The following is a 25,430-nucleotide window of genomic DNA, read 5'->3' as shown; positions in this document are numbered from 1 at the left end:
AATGTGGGATTCATAGAGATGTTCACTAGTGTAGTTTAGTATGCTGCAAAATGATAAACCCAGATGTCCAGTAAAAGAACAAGCGAGAAATGTATGGGTCTTCCTTAACTGCAAACTCTGAGAGGGAATTGTGATTAACGCACGTACCACCAGGAGGCAGCACTCCTTTGCCCGAGGAGCGTAATTGCATCAAGTGAAGGATACCTACACCAGAGCTGAGAGGGGGCCGGAAAACGCTCTCCACCCTTCGGTTGGTGAAATAGAGGAGGGCTGTTTCTGCTATTGGTAGTTCAGGTGCTGACATGTAGGAAGAGTCAGAAAACATCAAGTCACGCGTCCGTCCTCGCGGCTCCACGGCGCGCCGAGGCCGGGGTCCGGGCTGCGGCTGCGCACTGCGGACCCTCTGCTGGCGCCAGGGGTCACGGCGCAGACCGCACCGGAAGCGCCCGGGCCGGCCGGCGGGAGCCGAGCGAGGGCCGCGCGTGGCCCGACTGGCCGGGCTCGGCGGGGCGCACCACGGGCGGCGGCGGCGGCGGGGCCGGGGCGGCGCGGGGGCGCGGCGAGGCTGTCCTCACCCTGCACGCCGCTCGGCCCGGCGGCCGTGAGAGGGGAAGCCCGGCGCCCCGGCAGTCGGGCCCCTCTGGGAACGACCGGAGGGCAGACGCCCGCCTTCGCCGCGTCGCTGCGCGGGCCGCTGGCCCCGGGGGTGTGAGGGCGCGCAGCGCGGCCGGCGGGGCCCAGGGCGGCGCGGAGGCCCGCCGCGGACGGTAACGCGCTGGGCGGGCGCGGACGGGGCTCCGGCGGCGGCCCCGGCCGGGGTCGGCCTGGGCGTCAGGAGCGCGTACGGTGGTGGTGCTTCGGGGTCGGAGGTGGCTCTGGCCCCCTCACCGGACAGTGGCCCTTGCGGTCCTGCGCCCGGCCGAGCCCCGGAGCGCCGCGGGCTGGGAGGGCCGGGAGAGGGCTGCGGGCGGCAGGCGGGCTAGCCGGCCAGTGGCCGAAGACCCTGCGGCAGGTGCCGGCCATCCTCGGTGATCCCACTTTCTCTCCCCAGCTCTCCACCTCCTGTGCCCTGGACCCAGCCTACCAGAGCTAAAAATATTGCCCGGAGGCTCCTGAGCGGAATCAGATCGTGCTAAGTAGGGCACAACGCTGCCGAGGCGGCAGAGCGTCTCAGCCCCAAGGTTGGAAGAAGGCTCTGGAGCTGCCGCTCCCGCCCCCGCTCGCCCGGCGGCTAGAGCTCTCTCAGCCCCGCAGGCAAGTGCGGGCCACGGGCGGTGGTGGAGGGCGCTGATGCTCTTAAGATGCCCCCCACAGCCTCGCAGCTGTGCCTAGCTTCTCCCCACCCAGGGGATCTTCGACACCATCACCGCGGGCTTCCGAGGGGGTCCCTTAAATGCTCTGTAAGCAGAGGCTGAAAGTTGCCCACTGTGGGAGTTAGAACAGGGAGAGGACTCTTTTGGAAACATAAGCCGTGGCTGCTGCTTTTTTTTTTTTTTTTTTTTAATTCATTCTGTATTCCTGAATAAGAGGAGCTGTGCCAGGAAGTGTTTGTGGTGAGTACCAGTCTGATCCAAGCAGGCAGGGAGAAAGGCTTTCTTGTTAGTCTCTTGGAGCTTTGGCTGTATCCTTTAAATCAAAATAGATACCAGTTTATTCCTCTGAAATTAGAGACTCATGGCCAGGGAGCCTGGACACCTGCGTCCTTTCACTGGCTGTGTCTTTCTTGTAGGCAAGCTCTGTGGGCGGCTGGTTATACCAAGAAGTTGTATGGCTAGCTCAGGAGTCACAGCTGGAAAGTTTTGTGATCCGGTTGTTTCTTAATGGCATCCACGTGGGAGAGAGTGTCACATCCACCCTAGGGGCAGAGCTGCTACCATGACCAGGCAGGACTGCCCTCAGATGTGCTTAGTCTTACTAGTGCTTTCTGTGTCTCAGCCAGGAGAATACAACCCAGGTTGGGTCCATAGCCAGTGTTAGGATTCCGTGCTTAGGAGCTGTCTTGTCTTTTCTTAAATGTATATCTCCCATATTTAAAATTGTTTTTAATTGAAGGATAATTGCTTTAGAGTCTTGTTGATTTCTGCCATAACAGGAATTGTTGTTTAGTCTTTTAAGTTGTGTCCGACTCTTTGCGACCCTGTGGACTGCAGCACGGCAGGCTTCCCTGTCCTTCACTATTTCCGGGAGTTTGCTCAAACTCATGCCCGTTGAGTCAGTGAAACAACAGGAGTTAGCCATAAGTATACATACGTCACCTCCCTCTTGAACCTCCCTTCCAGCTGCCTCCCCATCCCACCCTGCCAGGTTGTCATAGAGCACTAGAAGCTTTTGTTCCTTTGGAGTCAGGCAAATTGGTGTCCCTCAGGAGCAGGAACTCACTGGGACGTTTGGTGGAAAGACCACCAAGGGATTTTTGCTTGCCGGAGCTACATCTGATGTCCCTCCAGCCAGGTGTGTGTGGAGGCCAGTATGAAGCTGAAAAAGCAGGTGACAGTGTGTGGGGCTGCTATCTTCTGCGTGGCTGTCTTCTCGCTCTACCTCATGTTGGACCGAGTACAGCATGATCCTGCTCGACACCAGAACGGTGGGAACTTCCCCCGGGTGAGTCAGTCCTGGCTGCTAACGTCTGCCTGTATAAATTATCCAGGATCAGGTTATTGCTCCAGCTGGAGAGTCATGGCAGCCCAGGTCAACAGGCAGATCTTCTAGAAAGCTGTAGGCAGTGACGGCAAAAGAGGAAGGAGAGAGGAAAGAATGGCCCTGGGTACTGCTGCTCTGTCCGCCTGAATTCTTGGCAGACATTGCTTGTGGATTGCAGCCTTCCCTCCCACTAAGCCCTGGTGCAATCCTTGTCAGCAAACGGTGCTCCAGGTAGGCAACACGATTGTCGAGAATAGGCATGGGAGGTGAAATCCTTGCCATCCATAAGCTAGAGAGTGAGGATACTCCCAGCCCAAGTGGGCTGCAGTCCTCAGTAGTGAATCAGACCACACCTGTTACCTTCTGGCCCTGTAGGCTTCTGGTCCTGCCTTTGATTTGGGAAGGAAGGATCATAGTCAGGCCTCAGGCGGTGAGCCGCATGCAGTGATCCTCCTTGTGACATAGGGAGCTGGAGGTGACTGCTTTCTGCTTTTTTGGGGGGCAGAGTCAGATATCTGTGCTACAGAACCGCATTGAACAGCTGGAACAGCTGTTGGAGGAGAACCATGAGATCATCAGCCACATCAAAGACTCTGTGCTGGAGCTGACAGCCAACGTGGAGGGCCCACCCGCCCTGCTGCCCTACTATGTGGCCAACGGCTCCTGGGTGGTGCCGCCAGAGCCCCGGCCCAGCTTCTTCTCCATCTCCCCTCAAGACTGCCAGTTTGCTTTGGGGGGCCGCGGCGAGAAGCCAGAGCTGCAGGTAAGAGTCAGAGCCGGCAGGGACCCCCAGTGGCCGTGGCCGGGGCACTGAGCTGCTCTCCTCCTGCCTGGCAGATGCTGACTGTATCAGAGGAGTTACCGTTTGACAACGTGGATGGCGGCGTGTGGAAGCAAGGCTTCGACATTTCCTACAGCCCGCACGACTGGGACACCGAAGACCTGCAGGTGTTTGTGGTCCCCCACTCTCACAATGACCCCGGTGAGTGAGTGCCCAGCACGCCCCGGGACCCAAGGAGAGAGCATTCGGTCTTTTTTTAAATTGATTTGTGTGGCCGCGCTGGGTCTTTGTTGCTAGGCGGGCTTTTCTCTAGGTGTGGTGAGTGTGGGCTGCTGTCCAATTGTGATGTGAGGGCTTCTCGTTGTGGGGGCTTCTCTTGTTGCAGAGCACAGGGGGCCCTAGAGCATCTGGGCTCAGCAGTTGCGGCTCCCAGGCTCTAGAGCATAGGCTCAGTAGCTGTGGCACGTGGGCTTAGTTGTCCCGAGGCATGTGGGATCACCCTGGACCAGAGAGCGAACCCGTCTCTCCTGCACTGGCAGGCAGGCTCTTTACCACTGAGACACCAGAGAAGCCCTGTTTATTTTACTTTTTTAAGTTGGAATATAGTGGATTTACAATGTTCTTTTAGTTTCAGGAGTACCGCAAAGTGAATCATTTATACATATGTATACTCTTTCATAGATTTTCTTTTATAGGTCATTTCAGAGTATTGAGTTCCCTATGCTATACAGTAGGTCCTACAGTTAGCTGCCTATTTTATATATACAGTAGTGTGTTCATGTCAATCCCAGTCTCCCAGTTTATTCCTCTCCCCTCTTTCTCCTGGTAACCATAAGTTTGTTTTATATGCCTGTGGGTCTGTTTTCTGTTTTCTAAAGAAATTCATTTGTACCATTTTTTTTTTAGATTCCATATATAAGCAGTATCATATGATATTTGTTTTTCTCAGTCTGACTTAACTTCACTCAGTATGACAGTCTCTAGGTCCATCCAAGTTGCTGCAAATGGTATTCCTTTCATTCCTTTTTATGGCTGAGTAATATCCCATTGTTTGTATACACCACGTCCTCTTTATGCATTCCTCTGCTGAGGGACATTTAGGTTGTTTCCATGTCTTGGTTAATATTAACAGTGCTGCAGTGAACATGGGGGTGTGTATCTTTTCGAGTTCTGGTTTTCTCCAAGTATATGCTCAGGAGTGGGACTGCTGAGTCATACAGTGATTCTATATCTAGTTTTTTTTAAGGAGCCTCCATACTGTTCTCCATAATGGTTGTATGAGTTTATATTCCCAGCAACAGTGTAGGAGGGCTCCCTTTTCTCCATACCCTGTCTAGCTAGACTTTTTGATGATGGGAATTCTGACTGGTGTGAGGTGATAACCTCATTGTAGTTTTTATTTGCATTTCTTTACTAGTTAACAGTGTTCAGTGTTTTTTTCACGTGCTTTTTGGCTGTCTGTATATCTTTGGAGAAATGTCTGTTTAGGTTTTCTGCCCTGTTTTTTATTGGGTTGTTTATTTTTTTGGTATTGAGCTGCATGAGTTGTTTATTTTGGAGATTAATCCTTTGTTGGTTGATTTATTTGCAAATATTTTCTTCTGTTGTCTTTTTGTTTTGCGTATAGTTTCCTTTACTGTGCAAAAGCCTTTAAGTTTAATTAGGCCCCATTTGCTTATTTTTGGTTTTTATTTTCATTACTCTTAAGAGGTGGATCAAAAAAAGATGTGATTTATGTCAGAGAGTGTTCTGCCTACATTTTCCTCTGAGAGCTGTATATAGTATCTTGTCTTAGGTTTAGGTCTTTAATCCATTTTGAGTTTATTTTGTGTACGGTGTTAGGTAATGTTCTGAGTTCATTCTTTTACATGTAGCTGTCCACTTTTCCAAGCACCACTTACTGAAGAGACTGTTTAGTCGCCACTGTATATTCTTACCCCTTTTGTCATAGGTTAGGTGACCATAGGTGTGTGGGTTTATCTGTGGGCTTTCTATCTTACTCTATTGATTTCTGGTTTTGTGCTCATACCATACTGTTTTGATTACAGTAGCTTTGTAGTATAGTCTGAAGTCAGGGAACCTGATTGCTCCAGTCCCATTTTTCCTTCTCAAGGTTGCTTTGGCTTGGGTGGGCCTTCTGGTGGCAAAGGTAAGGGAGGGACAGTTGGAGAAGATGGTAGCGTCCTCAAGGGACCCTTTTTTGGCTCCTCCAGGCTGGCTCAAGACCTTTGACAAGTACTACACAGAACAGACCCAGCACATCCTCAACAACATGGTGTCCAAGCTGCAGGAGGACCCCCGGCGGCGCTTCATCTGGGCAGAAGTCTCCTTCTTTGCCAAGTGGTGGGACAACATCAGTGCCCAAAAGAGAGCAGCAGTCCGAAGGCCAGTGCCCACTGGGGAGGCAGGAGGGCCCTCTGGGTCCTAGGATGGGTGTGAAGTCCTTTCCTGGAGCTATGGGTGCCAGGGAGAGGCAAGAGGAGACATGGCAGAGATGAGGTGTGGAGGGACCAGGGACGAGGAGGCAGGAATGGATTTGAGGGTCACTAGTATTAGGAAGAACGCTGAGCGCCGAAGAATTGATGCTTTTGAACTGTGATGTTGGAGAAGACTCGAGAGTCTCTTGGACTGCAAGGAGATCCAACCAGTCCATTCTGAAGGAGATCAGTCCTGGGTTCCTTCCTTTGAAAGGAATGATGCTAAAGCTGAAACTCCAGTACTTTGGCCACCTCATGCGAAGAGTTGACTCATTGGAAAAGACTCTGATGCTGGGAGGGATTGAGGGCAGGAGGAGAAGGGGATGACAGAGGATGAGATGGCTGGATGGCATCACCGACTTGATGGACGTGAGTTTGAGTGAACTCCAGGAGTTGGTGATGGACAGGGAGGCCTGGCGTGCTGCGATTCATGAGGTCACAAAGAGTTGGACATGACTGAGCGACTGAACTGAGTATTAGGAAAAATCACAGTAGGGGAGAGAAAATGGAGGGTCTGGCCCTGGAAATGCAGACTGAGTCCAGGGATGAACAGAGCCAGAACAGCTGGAGGTTGGCTGGAGGGAAAGGAGGGCGCATGTCTATTCTTGTGGTTGGTCCTGGGTTCAGGTAAACTGGCTCAGTAAGGCCAGTGCACACAGGTCGCCTCCTTGGTTGGCAGGACTGGGCAGAGGGTCTCTACCCCATGCTGAGTGTGCGCTCTTATCTCCAGGCTGGTGGGAAACGGGCAGCTGGAGATTGCAACAGGAGGCTGGGTGATGCCGGACGAGGCCAACTCCCACTATTTTGCATTGATTGACCAGCTCATTGAGGGCCACCAGTGGCTGGAGAAGAACCTGGGTGAGTCCAGGCTCAGGAGCCGGAGTCTGCCCCTGTCACTGGGCCAGAGGACAGCAGTGGGGCTGTAAGGCCCAGGGTGGGCAGAGGATGCTTCCTTTCAAGGCTGATTGCACCAGCATGGTTGCAGGGAGATGGCAGGAGGGGCTGTGGGGCCGAGGACCCAGTGGCCAAGCCCTGGGGGCATTCAGGCCTCTGACTTCTGTGCCCCTGCCCAGGTGCAACTCCGCGCTCGGGCTGGGCGGTGGACCCCTTTGGATACAGCCCCACCATGCCTTACCTGCTGCGCCGTGCCAACCTGACCAGCATGCTCATTCAGAGGGTACACTACGCCATCAAGAAGCACTTTGCTGCCAGCCACAGCCTGGAGTTCATGTGGAGGCAGACCTGGGGTAAGGCCAGGTAGGGTGGAAGGGGTCGCAGTGGTAGTTCTCCTGGGGGGAAGGGCAGGGGTTTCAGAAATAAGACCCACCAGTCCTTCAGAGCACTGGTGTAGACCATCAGAAGCGCTCGCCTTCAGGTTAAGTAGGGGATAGTATTGATATCCCTGGCCGCTGCAGAGCCTGTCTGTCCCCTGGAGGAGCCATGGGCTCCCTGCCCTCCTTGATCCTGACCCTGGCCAGCATGTCCTCGCAGCCTTGATGGTAGTTCCCGCCTTTAGCTGGAGTAGTTACGTCCCCCGCCGGCTTCCCTGAGCCCAGCTCCAGGACCTGACTCTTTGGCGTGTCTTCCGTAGACTCGGATGCCAGCACAGACATCTTCTGCCACATGATGCCTTTCTACAGCTACGATGTCCCCCATACGTGTGGCCCGGATCCCAAGATCTGCTGCCAGTTCGATTTCAAGCGCTTGCCTGGCGGGCGTATCAGCTGCCCTTGGAAGGTGCCGCCCCGGGCTATCACGGAGGCCAATGTGGCTGAGAGGTGCTTGCTCCCAGCCCTGGACTGGGTGTGGTGGTGCCATTCTCCCTGTGCAGACACGTCTGGGCTGTGCTGCAAGGCGGGCTTCGGGTTCCACGGTCATAAAATGGGGGCAGAGTCTGTTGGTGAGTTCAGGCCCACAGCCCTTGCAGTGACAATTCTTTTAGTGCGTTTTCCTGGAAAACCAGAGTGGCTGTAAGGAACCACCTTTTCCAGGAGGGTTTTATTTTCCCAAATGAGCATGTTTTCCAGGGTCCTCAGAAACTAATGTTGGAGCCAGTGGACTGCCTCAGAGGCAAATGATTCTCAGATTAGTGCAGCGCTTTCCAACCTTCAGCCTGCTGTGCCTTCATTAAGCTCAGGCCTCCTGCCTTGGCTTGAAGTCGGCCAGGATCCTCAGGCTCTGTGCACCTGGAGTCTCATTCAGATGCACATTCTGTCCTGCCCCACAGAAAACAGACCCATTCCCTTTGAGAAAATCCTTGGGGGCCCCTAAAGATGTTGCTGAAATGGCTCCCCCAGGAAAAGGTGGGTTAAGAGAGAGCTAAACATTGATGCAGCCAGAATTGGACTGGCCTTAAGAATGTAACCAGTTGAACTGGTTTTTGTGTTGGAATACTCTAGTTTCCATGACATCCAAGAGGTGAAACATGTGACCAAAAGCAAAAGAAAGTAGTCTTTTGTTTCTAGAATCCAAAAATCTAAATGCTGCTTCCAAGTAAAAACCTTAAGCTTTTAAGGCACACTTTTTCTTGGAGCAGCAGCTGTGATCTAAGGGTAGGCAAGGTTTACAGAGCAAGTCATGGGAAATAGCCTCATTTTCTCCTTTAAAAGGCTTACAGGGCTGATAAATTAGGGGAAGGTGGTATTTGAGGAGTCCTTTCTTGAGAACAAGATGGCAAAGAACAAACTGGACCAAGTCCATTAGTGGCTGGTTGAACTGTGACACACGTGACATGCCCCTCATCAGACTTGTCTAAAAAGAGAGCGGTGTTAATGCAACAGGGCTGTTTTTCTATTGATTATATTAGTGATTGGGATGAAAAAGAAAATAACATGTTTATATATAGTTACTGCTATGTGCCAGGCACTGTTCTAAGTATTTAACAAATACTAGTTCATATTAAATCTCACAATACTGTGATAGTGGGCACTGATGATAGGCAGTCTCCTCATTGGATGGAAACTGAGGCCCAGAGAGGTTCGGTAAGTTGCCCAAGGCTGCACAGCTAGTGCCTGCCCAGCTGGTGTTGGTGCCGTCCGGCCCCCGGGTCTGGCCTCTTCACTCCGGGGCTGTGCCGCATCACTGGAGACAGAGTGAAGCTGGAGTGTCAGAGTCAGGGTCCCAGAAGATCTCAAGAGGTTGGAATTTGGGCTGAGTCCAACCAGATACGGTTTTTATTAACATTAGATATAACTGTAAGGTTCTACCCTTAGCGTCCGTAAACAGGATAGGAAAGTTCAGGACGAGAAAAGGTCTTGCTGGCCACATGCACAGAAAACGTGATCCCTAACGTCAGCACGGTGGGGTGAGCCTGGGGGCTGCCAAACACGCCTGTGTGAACACACGGCCACTCTGGCCATCCCAGGAGTGTGGCCTGCCTCCCCTGGACGAGCGTGGTCAGTGCTGGGCCCTGCACTCTGGGTTCCTGGCCGATGGGCTACTCAGAGACGTGCCAGTGAGAGGGTTCCCAGCTGCCCTGCAGGAGCCAGAGAGACGGAAGAGCGGGGATGGAAGAGTGGGGATTGCAGAGCCTGACGAGGAAGCCCGGGGCAGCGCTCCCACATCTTGGTTGTCTGAGGGACCGACATGGGCATGGAGGGCTGACTTGTTCTCTGGAGCATCCAGGGCAGAACTGGGGCCAGGGAACTGAAGCCGTGCCTCGGGAAGAGCTCTAGTCGCCCAGAGAACCCCGGGCTCCCTGGGGCTGGGTTTCCCACCCACGAGCCGAATGAGCCTGTGACAGGGGTGTATGAGGGGGCCCCTCGGGCTGGCTCCCCTCAGGATCAGGTGACGTGAGGCTCCGTGTGAGCCGGTTCCCCTCCCCACCCACAGGGCAGGCCTGCTCCTGGACCAGTACAGGAAGAAGTCCCGGCTCTTCCGGAGCAACGTGCTCCTGGTGCCGCTGGGCGATGACTTCCGCTACGACAAGCCCCAGGAGTGGGACGCCCAGTTCTTCAACTACCAGCGGCTCTTCGACTTCCTCAACAGCAAGCCTGACCTCCATGTGCAGGTGTGAAGGGACACTGAGCTGGGGAAGGGCCTCGTCGGGGCTGCAGCCCAGCCCTTCTGTGCGGTCTCCTGCTCCCCATGACCACTCCAGAGCAGGGGTACATTCACAATTCTTGGGTGTGTTTTTCCTTTTTTGTCACAATTCTTTCCCAGGCTCCCCAGCTTCTGTGAGGTCCAGGCCACACAGGGACTACCCTCTGCATAGACCAGATTGCTCCCCCTCACCCCCAGCTGTGGCGGGGAGCCAGAATTCCCAGAAGACTCTGGAGCTGATGGAAGGGGGTTTTGGGGTCCCCACAGGCCCAGTTTGGCACCCTCTCCGACTATTTTGACGCTCTATACAAGAGGACAGGGGTGGAGCCGGGAGCCCGGCCTCCAGGTTTCCCTGTGCTGAGTGGGGATTTCTTCTCCTACGCGGACCGGGAGGACCACTACTGGACAGGCTATTACACTTCACGGCCTTTCTACAAGAACCTGGACCGCGTCCTGGAAGCACACCTGCGGTGAGACGGCCCGCTTCCAGGCTGGAGGGAGAAGGGTTCAAGGGGGTGCTGGATTGGCTGAGCAGGGACGCGAAGGGCATGGAGACCACGACACAGAGAAGGGGAGGAAGGAGGAGGCGTGGGGCTTGCAGAGCGAGGGTGGGCCCAGGGGAGCTGTGTGGCAGGAGGCCGACTTGTCTGTCTGGGCAGGGGTGCAGAGATTCTGTACAGCCTGGCCGTGGCTCACGCCCGCCGCGCTGGACTGGCCAGCCAGTTCCCACTCTCAAACTTCGCCCTTCTGACGGACGCTCGGCGCACACTGGGGCTCTTCCAGCACCATGACGCAATCGCGGGCACCGCCAAGGAGGCCGTTGTGGTGGACTATGGGGTCAGGTGGGAGTCCCCTCCTCTTCCCCATCCACCCTATGCCGCTGCCCACCATCCCCAGTATGAGAATGCACCGGGTGGTCGGTGGGCTGGCCTGCTGGGGGCTCGCTCTGCCAGTCGGTGGACAGTCTCTCAGTGGTCACCTCTCCCCTGGTCCCTCTCCTGCCCACCCTCCCAGGCTTCTGCGCTCCCTTGTCAGCCTGAAACAGGTCATCATGAACGCAGCTCACTACCTGGTGCTGGGGGACAAGAAGGCCTACCACTTTGACCCAGAGGTGCCCTTCCTGCAGATGGTGAGCCCCACTCCTGCATCTGCCCGAGGGGACCTCTGGTGTGCGGGCCTAGGCCGAGAACTGTGGTGCAAGGGCCTTGCTCTTTTCCCTCCCTTCCTGGGGTGAAAGATCCCTGCCCAGCACGGCTGCTGGTCCCCATCAGGACAGGTTGGGGTCTGGGGAGGCAAGTCTCTGAGTCAGGCTGAGCCATACGATGGTTCTCCCCTCCCCCTGACTTAATTCCAGGATGACACCCGCTTAAATCACGACGCCCTTCCAGAGCGCACAGTGATCCAGCTGGAATCCTCACCCAGGTGAGCCTGGCTCTCCACTGCTCCCAGCTGCCGCCGCACTCTGAGGGACTCCTGGCCTGGCCATGTTCCTGCTCCTGTTCCTCCAGAGCAGGGGCCTCCTGGGCGAGCCTGCCTTCTGCTCACAGGTATGTGGTGCTGTTCAACCCACTGGAGCAGGAGCGGCTCAGCGTGGTGTCCCTGCTGGTGAGCTCACCCCGGGTGCGCGTGCTTTCGGAGGAGGGTCAGCCCCTGGCCGTGCAGGTCAGCGCGCACTGGAGCTCTGCCACCGACATGGTCCCTGACGTCTATCAGGTGAGGGGGGCTTGGCACGTGGGGCCCCGCCACGGCCCTCTCTGCTGATCCTTGGCCCCTCCCCGGGGCCTCAGGCTGTCTCTTGACACTGGCTTCCCAGCCTCCTGCTCGCAGCCTTACTCCCCGTGTTGGGGACTGGCGTCTTGAGGAGAGGAGTCGCCTGGAGTTTGGTCACTCCTGGGGTTTGAGTCTGTCCTTGAGAGGAAGGTGACTTGCTGTAGTGTGATAGTAGGAAGGACGGCAGTTACGTTGTTCCGTTATTCATTCTTTCAGCAGATTTATCTTGAAATCTTACGTGTGGTTACCATTTCATGGTTTTCTGGGTATCATTGGAGACTCATGAAAGTCTTGATGAGGGGCAAGTCGCCTCACCTGCCCTTTCAGAGGTGACAAAGGCCCCCCCAGGGGGTGCAGGATTTGCTTGGGCTCTTAGGCCAGAACCCCAGGCCCGTGTCCGAGTCCATCAGCCCTCTCGTGCCCGCAGGTGTCTGTGCCTGTCCGCCTGCCAGCGCTGGGTCTTGGTGTGCTGCAGCTGCAGCAGGGCCTGGATGGGCCCCGCACGCTGCCCTCCTCTGTGCGCGTCTACCTACATGGGCGGCCGCTGTCCGTCAGCAGGAACGAGGCGTTCCCTCTCCGTGTCATTGACTCTGGCACCAGTGACTTCGCCCTCAGCAACCGCTACATGCAGGTCTGGTTCTCAGGCCTTACCGGGCTCCTCAAGGTAAAGGGCCAGGGGCTGGGCGCTGGAGCGGGTCACACAAGCTGCCTCCAGCCTGTGAGCGCTGCCACCTGGCTGGCGGTGGACCTGGGAGGGGACCTTGCCAGCCCCGAGCCAGCATCACAGGGAAGCAGCGCTGGGCTCCTTGGGGAGGTTCGTCCGTGCCCTCCCAGGGGGCAGGCCTGATGCGCTGGTGTGGGGCCAGGGGTCAGGGCTGTGTTTCTTGGCAGAGCGTCCGAAGGGTGGATGAGGAGCAGGAACAGCGGGTGGACATGGAGTTCCTCGTCTATGGCACCCGCTTGTCCAAAGACAAGAGTGGAGCCTACCTCTTCCTGCCTGACGGCGAGGCCAAGGTACCCTGAGGACACCCCACAGACCCCAGGGGGCCCTGGGAGGCTTCATGAGCGGTGGGCATGAGGAGGGGCACGGGCCTTCCTCCAGGCGTCTCCTGCCTGCACAGGCGCCTCACCCGCTGCCCCCGTGGGGGGTGGGGGTCCGAGGAGCACCACCCGGGGCCTGGGCCTGGTTCGGCCTGGGTCTCAGCCCAGAGCCTGCTGGCAACAAGTCCCACTGCTTGACCCTGGCCGGCTCCTCCCTGTTTTGCTCACGTGCCGGGGATTCAGCTGCCCTCTGCTCTTTTCCCAGCCCTACGTCCCCAGGGACCCACCCGTGCTGCGCGTCACAGAAGGCCCTTTCTTCTCAGAGGTGGTTGCCTGCTACGAGCATGTTCACCAGGTGGTCCGGCTGTATAACCTGCCGGGTGAGCCCTGCAGACGGGGAGCGTGGGCAGGGAGGCGTGGCTCCGTGGGCTGTGACACACTCTTGCTCCTGCCCGCTGTCTGTCTGTTCGCACATCTGTCCCCAGAAAGCATGTTGTTGAGCTTTCTTGGAGTAGAGCTTGGCCGGAAGCGCTGGGACTCACCTGGGGCGCCCTCCCTGGCTGTGGCTTGCTCCACTCAGCCTCTGTCTTTATCCTGCACCCAGGGGTGGAGGGGCTGTCCCTGGATGTGTCGTCCTTGGTGGACATCCGGGACTACGTCAACAAGGAGCTGGCCCTGCGCATTCGCACTGACATCGATAGCCAGGGCATCTTCTTCACAGACCTCAACGGCTTTCAGGTGACGCCTCAGGCCCGGCGCCCAGAGACCCCACGGAGCACAGAGCTTGACAGTGTTTACTGCGTGCATCTCAGGCCCTGGCGGGTGATCTGCTCTGATAGAGAAGGAGGAATCGGAGCGTGATGGGGGCCCAAAGGGGGTTGGGATGCCCCTGATCGGCTGGTCTCGCCCACAGGTGCAGCCCCGACGGTATCTGAAGAAGCTGCCCCTGCAGGCCAACTTCTACCCCATGCCCGTCATGGCCTACCTCCAGGACGCTCAGAACCGCCTCACGCTGCACACAGCCCAGGCCCTGGGTGTCTCCAGCCTCCACAATGGTGAGTAGGGAGCAGGCGCTTTGTGTGTGTGGTAGGAGAGGTGTAGAGGGCAAGCTTGAGAAGCCCATCCATGCCCCCAAGACCTGTCCTCTCGTGGGCCTCTCCCTGTCAGCCACAAGCCCAGTGGAGGATGACAGGAAGGCAGCTCCCTGCTGTCGCCCCCTCTCCTGGTGCCGGCAGCTGTGGGGGTGATGGGAGGGGGCGGCCTGTTGGATCCCTTCCAGAAGCAGCGGGCAGTGAGGGGGATCGTCCGCTGAGGTGGGTGTGCGCCCTCTCCTGGGGGGCCAGGGTAGGGACAGGTGGAACAGTGTCTTCAGGGTTAGGATGAATTATTGAGCAAAAGAGAAGAATGTGTCCTGTCTTTCTGCTAGCCGTCATTAAGAGACAATGACCAAAAAGAGAGAAGGGCGGTCTCGAGAATCAGAAGGAGGGCCTGAGAGGACCGGCCTAAGCCAGCCGCCCGGGCAGCGCAGGTGGCTCCTGTGTCCTGGGGTGAAGCGAACAGTCGGCATCTGGGGCCTTCCGAGGCCGTCAGGCTGGCCGCCTTTGGGCTGGAACATTTGGCAGGGCTGAGCCAAGGGTGCCCGATCCAGGCTCCGCGGGGCCCGCAGCGAGCACAGTGGGGACCTGGCCCCTGCTGGAAGGCCCATGCCTCTGCTGCCCCTTTGCCCATGGTCACCCCGGCTGTAAGACTCCCCACTCAGCCGAGTGTCCCGCCTCAGCCCCCTGCCCTTTCAGAAAACAGGGTGCTCACGGTGGCGGCTTTACCTGCAAAGGATCTGCTTTAGGATTGGGGGTGTGTTTCTGTGGTTGCTCAGGGTAAAAACCAAGGAGGTACAGAACTTGGGGTCTGGGAAGGGGATACGGGAGGGCGGGTCGAGCTCTCTGTGTGGGCTACCCTGAAGAGAGTCTTGAAAAAAAAGGTGCTGGGAAAAAATCCTCATTCCCACATGTGTACGCTTTGAGCCCCTCCCCCAGGCATATTTTTAAAGGAAAGGAGAGGTGATCGATCACCTGCTGTTAGACTGTCCTCTCGCTTCCTCCTTTTGACGGTGGGCGGAGTTGGGGTCTGTCCTGCCTAGAACCACAGTGGGAAGCATGTGTTCCAGTCACAACAGACTCTGCCCAACTTGACAAAACCTGGCCCGGGTCAGGGTCTCTGCAGCAGCTTCCTGTGGCAGTTCACAGGGTTTTACGGTTGCTGCTTGCTTTGTTGCATATAGGCAGCCCAGAGACGGGTCCCTGCCTAGGCACCCAGACTGGCCCTCCTACTGAGCCATGGAACACACACGGGCAGTGAGCTGCCGGGGTCACACCCTTCCCTCGGCCCCTTCTAGCTCCCAGTTTCTTGGCTGCTTTGCTCCCTGAGTGACTCGCCTTGCAGCCAGGCTTTCCCCTCGGGCCTTGGGTGGGCTGCTTCCAGAGGTTGGCATCTGCTTGGGGTCGAGGGAAGCAGGCCGGGGGCTCACAGTGAACTCCCCCAGGCCAGCTAGAGGTGATCTTGGACCGGAGACTGATGCAGGACGACAACCGGGGCCTTGGCCAAGGGCTCAAGGACAACAAGAGAACCTGCAACCACTTCCGCCTCCTGTTGGAACGGCGAACCCTGGGCAGGGAGGTGAGTTCTGGGCCTCCCCCCGGGAGCCAGGTCAGGCTAGGCCCGCAGGTAGCCCTGGGTTCCAGCCCCGGCCTGGGAGCCTCCTCGAGGCGCGCAGGTGTAGCCAGAGTAGGGCCTGATCCCGGGTCGGCGGGAAGTGAGTCTGACGCTCTGCTGCTCCATCTCACGCAGCCTGGCACCTCCCTCTCCACAGCTCCCTGTCGTCTGTGCCTCCTCGTGCTCATCTCTCACCTCCCCACCCTTCCCTGTGTCCTCTTCCCCTCTCTGTTGCTGCCCCAATCATCTCACGGCTTTCTTTGCCCCCACCAGCCTGGCTTTTTCTCCAAACTGGCAGCCATGTTTAGGGGCTTGATCTTTCACAGCAGCAGGAACAGGAACCGAGAGGTAAGGGCCAGTGATGGGGTGTCAAACTAGCCTTAGTGATGTGTAGCTAGAGTTGGAGTCCCTGGTGGCAGAGCCTGCTGCCCGATCCCTCGTCTGGGGCTTGGTCACTCACTCGTCAAATAGCTGCTGGGCTCTCGCTGTGCTGTGAGGACTGAGAGGGCAGCAAATGCATATGATACTGACTCTGCGCTCTAGGAATTGACTCGTGAGTAGGGGTGGGGGATGAGCTGTATGTGTGCAAATTAAAAGTAGGAAATGGGTATGTCCTTGGGTCCTGAGGAATGAGAGAACGTAGTGGAATCCAGGACAGCTTCCTGGAGGAGGTGTCATCCATGAGTGTCTCTGAGCAGAGGTCTGCCCTACACGTTTGAACCAAGGCACAGGGTGGGAGGCAAGAAAGAATGTGAAGGGTAAGAGCCATGAATTCATTCAGTTGGATCAGAGCCACCTGTCCAGTGTGACAGCCACTAGCCTTGTGTGGCCATTTGAATGTATTCAAAACTAAATATAATGACAGGTTCAGTTCTTCATTCAGACTAGTCATGTTCCAAGGGGTACCTGCTGTGCTAGTGCAGATGTAGCGTATTTCCACGACTGCAAAAAGTTCTAGTGGCCAGTGTGAGCTGCCATGGAGGGTGGTTTGGGGCAGACAAAACTGGCCTGGAGTGCCTGGCAAAGACTTTGGACTTTCTCCTGGAGGCCAGTAGGCACCTGAGCTGAAGGAATGCTCGAGGACTCTGCTCGAGGCATATCACTCCCGCAGTGGGGACCTGGGTGGGTTTTCAGGGTGGCCGCTTCGAGGCTGTTTACGCAGGAAGTAGTGTTGGTGGCTTGAACTGAGCCCTGGGAGGGAGGGACTGGAGGTGGATTGAGGGCCCTGCCGAGGGGGAGTGGAGGTCCTGTCTGAGGGGAGGGTGAGATTTGGATAACAGGAAGGAGACGCTACCAGCATGATTTAGAAAGCTGAGCTCAGGCCTGTGAATATGACATCCCCGTTAGCTGACCAAGGAGTGGGGACCGCTGGGTTCAAGCATCAGGGTGGGTCAAGCTTGAAACTGGGGTTGCCCCAGAGGCTTTCTCCATCAGAGACCCAGCCTCCGTGGTGAAGCGTCTGTCTTCCCTTCTCCCTACTCTGAGAATCTCCATGGTAGGAGACATTGCTGATGGGAGCATGAGGAAGCAAAAAGCCCCCAGAGTTAGAGGTGCGGTGGCCTGGTGAGGTCACCTGTCCTAAGCTGTGTGAGGCCAGAAGTGACTGCACTTGAAGGGTTCTGGAGTCAGGTACCCCATGTACCCAGACACGTCAGGGACACTCTCTGCAAAGGAGCCGACAGGCTGTGCTTCATCCTCCTGCTCCCCTGGTGCTGCGTCCTCAGCCAGACCTCGGCCCATCCTGCAGGTCCGCGAGGGCTCCTCTGCAAGCTTCCCGTCCCTCCTCAGCCACCTGACCTCCATGTACCTGAACACCCCTGTGCTCGCCCTGCCTGTGGCCAGGAGGCAGGCCCCCGGCCCCGCTCTGCGCTCTTTTCACCCTCTGGCCTCCTCACTGCCCTGTGACTTCCACCTGCTCAACCTGCGGACGCTCCAGGCCGAGGTGAGTGTCTGGTCCAGCGTTGGATCTCCTGAGTGGACCTTGCCTCTCCTCCAGACTCCTTTCCATCCAACCCTGCCTTCCTGGCAGAGGTGCTGCCCCACCTGTGAGCCCTGCAGAGGCCCTTCCCCACCCCACCCCCACACGCGTGCCCCCACCCCCACACACGCACGCACACACACACGCACTGCCCCGTGTGTCTGCACACGTGCACACACACACGCACTGCCCGTGTGTCTGCACACGCGCACACACACGCGCACTGCCCGTGTGTCTGTCACCAGGAGGACGGCTTGCCCTCGGCAGAAGCTGCGCTCCTCTTACACCGCAAGGGTTTTGACTGTGGCCTTGAGGCCAAGAACTTGGGCTTCAACTGCACCACCAGCCAAGGCAAGGTGAGCAGGGCCCTGGTGTGGGAAGGGAGCAGAGGGCAGGGAAACAGAGCACCAGGAACAGTGGGCAGAGAGCTCGGTGAGGCAGGCAGCCAGTGGGGAGGTGGGCAGGGTTACTCTGGGACTTCATGGAGAGAAGGGGGAGAAGCTGGTGACGTGTTTTCAAGGCCTCTGAGGCCTGGCAGGGGCTGGTTCCAGGTGAGGTGTCCGGGTAGAGAACTTTGGTTCCACGTGTATGAACCTGCGTTAAACAAACAGAAACACCATGAGTTAAAAACAAAAAGCCATCATACTCTAGTCATTGTTTAAGCCAGCAAAGACTAGCACTGATCGATGCGTCTGTGTGCTGGTGCCAGTGAATCAGAGGTAAATCAAGACGTGGTCCCTGCTGGGACTCCCCTGGCAGTCCAGTGGTTAGGTCTCAGCACTTTCCCTCCTGTGGGCCAGATTCAACCCCTGGTTGGGAAACTAAGATCCTGCAAAGCCTCGCACGGTGTGGAAAGAAAAAGAAAAAATATAGTCCTTGTCGTCAGAGACCGCACAGCTCAGTGCAGCAGTTCCCACCCTGAGGTTCTGCAGACTTGAGTGTGTGTGTAGGCGCTTGCTCTGTGTGGAGAGGCCTGTGCTGAAGTGAGGGTCACACAGGTCACGCAGAGGAAGAGCAGCAGCACGAGGCGGGTCAGCACCCAGCACTGCCCTGCGCCTTCTCCCTCCACACAGGTGGCCCTGGGCAGCCTCTTCCATGGCCTGGACGTGGTTTTCCTGCAGCCAACCTCCTTGACCCTGCTGTACCCTCTGGCCTCGCCCTCCAATAGCACTGACGTCTATGTGGAGCCCATGGAGATCGCCACCTTCCGCCTCCGCTTGGGCTAGGTCTCCTTGTGGCCTGAAGGGAAGATTCATCCATGGAGACTGGTCTCTTCACGTGAGATCGGGTTGGGCAAGCCACACCCGGTATCCTGTCCCGATCTACCTCTCAGAACCACGACAGACTGGGCTCTGCCCTCGTTTCCCCTTTATCGTTGCTTCTGTGCAGGGGCAGCCCACAGGCCCCGTGTTGGGTGGACAGGTAGGGCAGCGCGCTGAGATGCAGCGGGGAAGGCCCTTGCTCAGAGAGGGCAATGCCGGCCTCTGCTTTGGGGGTATGTGTCCACTTCGTGGGGCACCGGCTCAGGCACCCACCCTCTCCCCCAAATGGGATGGAGGAGAAGCAGGGGAGGCTTGAGTGGGCCAGAGCCCGGCGTCAAGCTCACAGTGGGCGACAGCTGGCTCTAGGGGAGTCCCGTCGTTGTTTAAGGACACATGTCCTGATGTGACAAGCAGGAGCGGAGCAACACCAGGAGGAGGGGCTGGGGACCGAGGGGTAGCCGTGGCTGCCGTGTGGCAGGAAGGACTCATGATTGTCATGGCCGCAGGCCATAGGACACTTCAGGTACCAAAACCCCCATCTCAGACTGGGCACTCGGTCTGCGTGTTGACTTGTGGGGTGAGGGAGGGGCCGCCCTGCTTGACTCCTCTTTGGTTCCTGCACGCTGTCCACCACTCTCCCCAGGAGCCACTTCCTATCACAGAGGCGTTTGATCCGTCACATTTCCTTTCCCTGGAAAGAAAGTGAAGCTTTCAACTTGAGAAGGCTTTCGACATCATCCTTGCAGGCCTGAAGCTTCTCCTTGCACATCCTTCTGCAGAAGTCTTTGCGGGGAACTAGGGAGACATAAACTAAATTAGGAGGCACTGTGTCTGCTCATCAGCCTTCATTGCAGCTTCGACTATTAGAGAAAAATTTATTATAGTCTCTACAGATGCTGAAACAACATTTGGTAGAATTTAAAATCTATCCCTTATTAAACAATATTTGGTAAAATTTAAAATCCATCCCTTATTAAACTCTTAGTAAGTTAAAGGTTAGGAGGAAACATCCTAACCTAGATAAAGGGTGTCTCCATCTGAAACCCACAGTCAGTGGCATTCTAAAGATCCAGCCACCACAGACATTCCCAGTAAAGTCAGAGGTTCACCAAGGCTATACAGTTACTTAGCCGTGTTCTGGCACTACTAACCCCTGCAGTGTGGCAGATAGGAGCAGTGAGCAAAAGTTCCAAAATAGCCATCCAATACAATCCAAGAGGATCAACTCAAGACCTTAATAGAGCATTCTGTATGTCGACTCAAACAATGCATGTTGCATTTCTGTAAAGATTCTGGTTTTCTGCAAATCATCCCGTAAAGTCGATGCATTCCAGTGAGATTAGATACTTTCTGGAATTTGACAGGTTCCAAAATTTTCAACATGTTGGATCATAGGAAAAGCAAGAAAATTCCAGAAAAACATCTGCTTCATTGACTACGCTAAAACCTTTGACTGCGTGGATCACAACAAACTGGAAAATTCTTAAAGAGATGGGAATACCAGACCACCTTACCTGCCTCCTAAGAAACCTGTATGAAGTTCAAGAAACAACAGTTAGAACCAGACATGGAACAATGGACTGGTTCAAAAATGGGTATATATTGTCACCCTGCTTATTATATACAGAATACATCGTGCAAAATGCTGGGCTGGATGGAGCACAAGCTGGAATCAAGATTTCCGGGAGAAAGGTCAGTAACCTCAGATATGCAGATGACACCACCCTTATGGGAGAAAGGGAAGAAGAACTAAAGAGCCTCTTGATAAAGGTGAAAGAGGAGAGTGAAAAAGGTGGCTTAAAACTCAGCATTCAAAAAACTAAGATCATGGCATCCAGCCCCATTGCTTCATGGGAAACAGATGGGGAAACAGTGGAAATAGTGATAGACTATTTTCTTGGGCTTCAAAATCACTGTGGATGGTGACTACAGCCATGAAATTAAAAGATGCTTGCTTCTTGGAAGAAAAGCTATGACAAACCTAGTCAGCATATTAAAAAGCAGTGACATTACTTTGCTGACAGAGGTCCGTATAGTCAAAGCTATGGTTTTTCCAGCAGTCATTTACGAATTGTGAGAGTTGGACCATAAAGAAGGCGAAGCGCTGAAGAATTGATGCTTTTGAACTGTGATGTTGGAGGAAATTCTTGAGAGTTCCTTGGATAGCAGGGAGATCAAACCAGTCAATCCTAAAGGAAATCAAACCCTGAATATTCTTTGGAAGGACTGATGCTGAATCTCCAGTACTTTGACCACCTGATTTCAAAGAGCTGATTCATTGGAAAAGACCCTAACGCTAGGAAAGATTGAAGGCAGAAGGGGATGACAGAGGTTGAGACGGTTGAATGGTATCACTGACTCAATGGACGTGAGTTTGAGCAAGCTCTGGGAGATGGTGAAGGACAGGGAAGCCTGGCATGCTGCAGTCCATGGGGTCGAAAAGAGTCGGATATGACTTAGCGACTGAACAGCAACAGCGCTCGTTTGGAAGAGTAAACGTGTGAGACTACTAAAAACTCTGAGTGCGCAGCGGGTGGGTGGGGCAGTGGTGCTGGGTGAAAGACACTAGATTCCCGGGGGCCCTGGGGCAGGATCAGACTGCCGGAGCCGGAGGGGGAGCCGCGTCAGACCCAGGCGTGAGGGGCTCAGTGCAGGACAGGGGAGTGTTCTAAGTGGGACAAAGATGGACTATTTAATGAAGACCACGATAACTGCCTATTAAAACAGGAGCTCTCTACCTCACAGTTTCCACAAAAAGTAGCACCAGAGGGAAAAAAACAAAAAATTGAACTCCAGAATTACTGAGGAAAATATAGGATATTTTTATATTCCAGTGTGGAAAGGTCTTTTCTGAACAGAAAACTTGAAAGCTATAATAAGGGAAAAGATAAACAGATTTTACCACCAAAAATATGTGTAAAGTTTGTTTATGATGGAAACCACCAAGTTAAAACACAAATGACTGGGAGAAAATATTTGCAGCACTTCAAAACTTGGTGTGTACGATCACTTCAGGAGAATAACTTGCTTTGAGCTCCTTAGAGCAAGTCATGGGGCCTACTAAGCAGTGACCAGCTGAGTTTTTCTGGGTCGCCCAGGGTCATTGCTGCCAGGCCAGGCCATGTGGCATCCTGTCTGTGTCACAGTGAAAGAATGAAGATTATCAGAGACTGTGACACATTCTATGGGTCACACAAAGAATGAAGTGCTGAGCACAGTGCCTGGTACATTTAATACAGTGAAGTCGCTCAGTCGTGTCCAACTCTGCGACCCCATGGACTGTAGCCCACCAGGCTCCTCCATCCATGGGGTTTTCCAGGCAAGAATACTGGAGTGGGTTGCCATTTCCTTCTCCAGATCTTCCCAACCCAGGGATTGAACCCGGATTTCCCTCATTGTAGGCAGACACTTTACCATCTGAACCACCAGGGAAGTGCTCAGTAAATATGAGCTACAATCATGTTCATTAAGGATGCTAAGCAATTACATTATAGCTGGTGTTATTTACTAGTATAACTTGTAATCCAGTTTTAAGGGCGAACCCCCTAGGAAATTAGTAAAATAAAGGCTGTTCTCTTTGGACGTATTAGATGTGCAAAGAGGTTATTCATCTGCCAGGGACTGAAGTGTTCATTCCTACATACTGGCCTCTTAGAACCCCATAAGGCAGCATTGCTCAAGGTGTGGTCCACCATCACCAGAATTACTCATTGAAAGTCCAGCTGCCCGGCCTGTGCTGGCCGGCACACTGAAGGGGCGTCTGTGCAGCAGAGCCACAGGTCCCCGAGACTGACTTGTGACAAGAACGAGAAACAAAACCCTCCCTCAGCGCGCGGGAGGAGAAACAGACTCCTTGGCACAGCCTGTTGAACCAATCTGGGGGGAGGGACCAAAGAGTCCACACTTAAAACAAGCTCCCAGGTGAGTCTGCTGCGCTTGTAACTTGGAAAAGGGCCTGCTGTTTTCAGGCTAGCAGTAACCCTTTCCCATGGAGCTCTGGCCCTGAGGCCTCACAATTCTGAGGGTTACATCAAAACCAGAACCAGATCCCTAATGTATATTTAAGGAAGTGTTTGCAATTCAGGAAGGTGGATTACTTGTGCTTGATTGAAATTTTTTAAATATACTTTTCAGCTTCCATTTCTTAAAGGATGCTAAAATTTAAATACTTTGATCCCATTTATTTTAAGTATTACCACTGTATGGACTCATAACTACCATGTTGGTTCTGACAGATTTCCCTTTATGGTATGTGGTAGAAAAAAATGATGCCTCTTATGCCCTTTGTAGTAGAATGCATATTTCCAGTTCATAAATACTTAAAATATGTATGTAAGTAATCCAGTTTATAAAATATGATGTTCAGAATACAATAGCCTTGTTAGAAACCATGGGATTAAGAGTTGGTCTCTTTCCTAGGTTAGATTAATACCTGGACTTTCCTGGTGGTCCAGTGGTTAAAACTTGGGCTTCCACTGCAAGGGGTCCAGGTTTGATCCCTGATCAGGGAGCTAAGATCCTATGTGCCATGTAGCATGACAGGAAAAAAAAAGATCAGTGCCTGGAATTAAGAATGTAAGTACATTAACCTATAAATCATACTCTGGAATTGGAAAGAACTTAGAGATCATTGTGTCAATATAATTTGATAACCTAATGTTTAACTTCTAATCAATATTTCTCAGTGTTTTATTTTTTAAAAAATTTACCAGGGACCTTAGGCGTAAGGGAGAAATTGGGAGGAAAGAGAGCCCCGGGGGCAGATACCATTTGCCCATGAGTGAATGCCTGCTTTCAATGCAGGATCCTCTGTTAAGGAATATGGGATTTCTCTTCAATTACAAACATGTATGATGTCCCAGAAAGGCATGTAGAGCCCATTTAGTCCAACCCTCTCATTTTACAAATAAGCTGAGACCCACAGAGGTTACATGAACTCCCCTATGCCAGTGGCAGAGCCAATTCAGTGTTCTTTCCAGTATACAGTATCGATGCCAGGCTATTACACGAATCCATTTTCAGTGAAATAAAACACATTTTAAAAAAACAAAACACAGAGCCAGGACACGAGAGAAACAACTTCAACCACTGGCAATGGATAGGATTCTATTCCTCTCTGTAACTCTCTACCCTTGAAGAGCCATTCTGTTTCCAGGAAGAAAGGAGGACTAATGTGGCCAGCTGGAACCATGAAGAGAACAGCCAACCTACTGGGTCCCCCTGCACAGGGTGGGCAGGCTATACTGCACTCTGATTCGGCTTGCCCAGGGGATGAGTATAACCTGTGTGGAGAGAGTGACATCCTTACCCTGAAGTTGACCTGCGTACCACACTGTCTGTCACCATGTTTAACTAATGATGCCCATGCACTCAAAGGAAATCATTGTGTGAGTGGTAGGAATGAGGCTTCCCATCCCAAAGAGAGATTTTTGAACTAAAATTTTGCTTTTCCCTAACAAAAAATGTGTACAAAGAACAAACACTTCAAGGAGCAATTCTCACAGGAAAAGAAAAAACAAAACAAAACATGATAGAGGACAGACTAGATCCTTCACATCAAGCCTCAATTTTACTTAGGGTCAGAGGGAAGCTGATCATAACAGTTGCCAGGACCAAGTGATTCTGCAGTGTCCATCCATTTTTGGCTCCTGATTTAGACCTTGCTAGTTGAGAACAAACTTGAACTGAAAGACCTCTGAAATTAGAGTAGGTACAGGAAACAGTGACAGACTTTATTTTCCTGGGCTCCAAAATCACTGTGGACAGTGACTGCAGTCATGAAATTAAAAGACGCTTGCTCTTTGGAAGAAAAGCTATGACAAATCTAGCTGCTGCTGCTGGTAAGTCGCTTGAGTCGTGTCCGACTCTGTGTGACCCCAGAGACAGCAGCCCACCAGACTCCTCTGTCCCTGGGATTCTCCAGACAAGAATACTGGAATGGGTTGCCGTTTCCTTCTCCAGTGCATGCAGGCATGCTGAGTTGCTTCAGTCGTGTCCAACTCTGTGTGACCCCATGGACAGCAGCCCACCAGGCTCCTCTGTCCAAGGGATTCTCTAGGCAAGAATACTGGAGTGGGTTGCCATTGCCTTCTCCATGACAAACCTAGACAGCATATTAAAAAGCAGAGACATTACTTGGCCAACCAAGGTTCATATAGTTAAAGCTATGGTTTTTCCAGTAGTCATGTGTGGATGTGAGAGTTGGATCATAAAGAAGGCTGAGTGCCAAAGAATTGATGCTTTTCAACCATGGTATTAGAGAAGACTCTTGAGAGTCCCTTGGACTGCAGGGAGATTAAACCAGTCAATCCTAAAGGAAATCAATCCTGAATATTCACTGGAAGGACTGATGTTGAAGCTGAAGCTCCAATACTTTGGCCACCTGATGCAAAGAGCTGACTCACTGAAAAAGACCCTGATGCTGATGCTGGGAAATATTGAAAGGAGGAGGAGAAGGGGATGACAGAAAATGAGATGGTTGGATGGCATCACCAGCTCAATGGACATGAGTTTGGGCAAGCTCCGGGAGATGGTGAAGGACAGGGAAGACTGGCATGCTGCAGTCCATGAGGTTGCAAAGGCATCTGAGACTAAGCGACTGAACAACAACGAGGCACAGGAAGCCTATGTAGGGTTGGAAATGAGGCTTCCTTGGCATTTAGAACACGGCAGGGTTGAAGATGGAAGACACAGCATTCAGCATGGAGGCCTGAGAAGCTCACTGATGGAGG

The 25,430-nt window shown here is 53.9% G+C and overlaps 1 protein-coding gene across 8 annotated transcripts; it reads left to right on the top strand.

The window, feature by feature from the left end:
* The first annotated feature begins 187 nt into the window (after window positions 1-187).
* On the top strand, window positions 188-22,285 carry MAN2A2 (mannosidase alpha class 2A member 2). 8 transcript variants are annotated; one of them, XM_069560324.1, is made up of 25 exons: window positions 449-767; window positions 1,052-1,254; window positions 2,452-2,601; window positions 3,146-3,403; window positions 3,478-3,622; window positions 5,635-5,806; window positions 6,629-6,756; window positions 6,972-7,145; window positions 7,490-7,676; window positions 9,730-9,907; window positions 10,207-10,409; window positions 10,599-10,781; window positions 10,954-11,068; window positions 11,294-11,361; window positions 11,487-11,652; window positions 12,137-12,373; window positions 12,601-12,723; window positions 13,016-13,130; window positions 13,355-13,488; window positions 13,664-13,805; window positions 15,290-15,423; window positions 15,733-15,807; window positions 17,207-17,401; window positions 17,683-17,793; window positions 18,511-22,285. In XM_069560324.1, exons 3-25 carry the CDS (start codon window positions 2,470-2,472, stop codon window positions 18,661-18,663), a joined length of 3,528 nt encoding a protein of 1,175 aa, XP_069416425.1. In that variant the 5' UTR covers window positions 449-767; window positions 1,052-1,254; window positions 2,452-2,469; the 3' UTR covers window positions 18,664-22,285. The 8 variants fall into 8 exon arrangements, with proteins under 8 accessions (XP_069416424.1, XP_069416422.1, XP_069416420.1 ...); XM_069560321.1 differs by lacking the exons at window positions 449-767; window positions 15,733-15,807 and adding an exon at window positions 192-250 and having other exon boundaries at window positions 2,448-2,601; window positions 10,333-10,409; XM_069560319.1 differs by lacking the exons at window positions 449-767; window positions 15,733-15,807 and adding an exon at window positions 192-250 and having other exon boundaries at window positions 2,448-2,601.
* Window positions 22,286-25,430: the final 3,145 nt, after the last annotated feature.

The sequence above is a fragment of the Ovis canadensis genome, chromosome 18 (assembly GCF_042477335.2).
Source record: "Ovis canadensis isolate MfBH-ARS-UI-01 breed Bighorn chromosome 18, ARS-UI_OviCan_v2, whole genome shotgun sequence".
NCBI lineage: Eukaryota > Metazoa > Chordata > Mammalia > Artiodactyla > Bovidae > Ovis > Ovis canadensis.
The sequence above is the reverse complement of the archived record's forward strand: the minus strand, read 5'-3'. Positions and strand labels throughout refer to the sequence as shown.

Coding starts and splice junctions, on each gene's coding strand:
- MAN2A2 (XM_069560324.1), top strand. CDS start 2,470: ATGAAGCTGAAAAAGCAGGTGACAGTGTGTGGGGCTGCTATCTTCTGC. Junction 7,146..7,489: donor CATGTGGAGGCAGACCTGGG/GTAAGGCCAGGT, acceptor TGTCTTCCGTAG/ACTCGGATGCCAGCACAGAC. Junction 10,410..10,598: donor GTCCTGGAAGCACACCTGCG/GTGAGACGGCCC, acceptor CTGTCTGGGCAG/GGGTGCAGAGATTCTGTACA.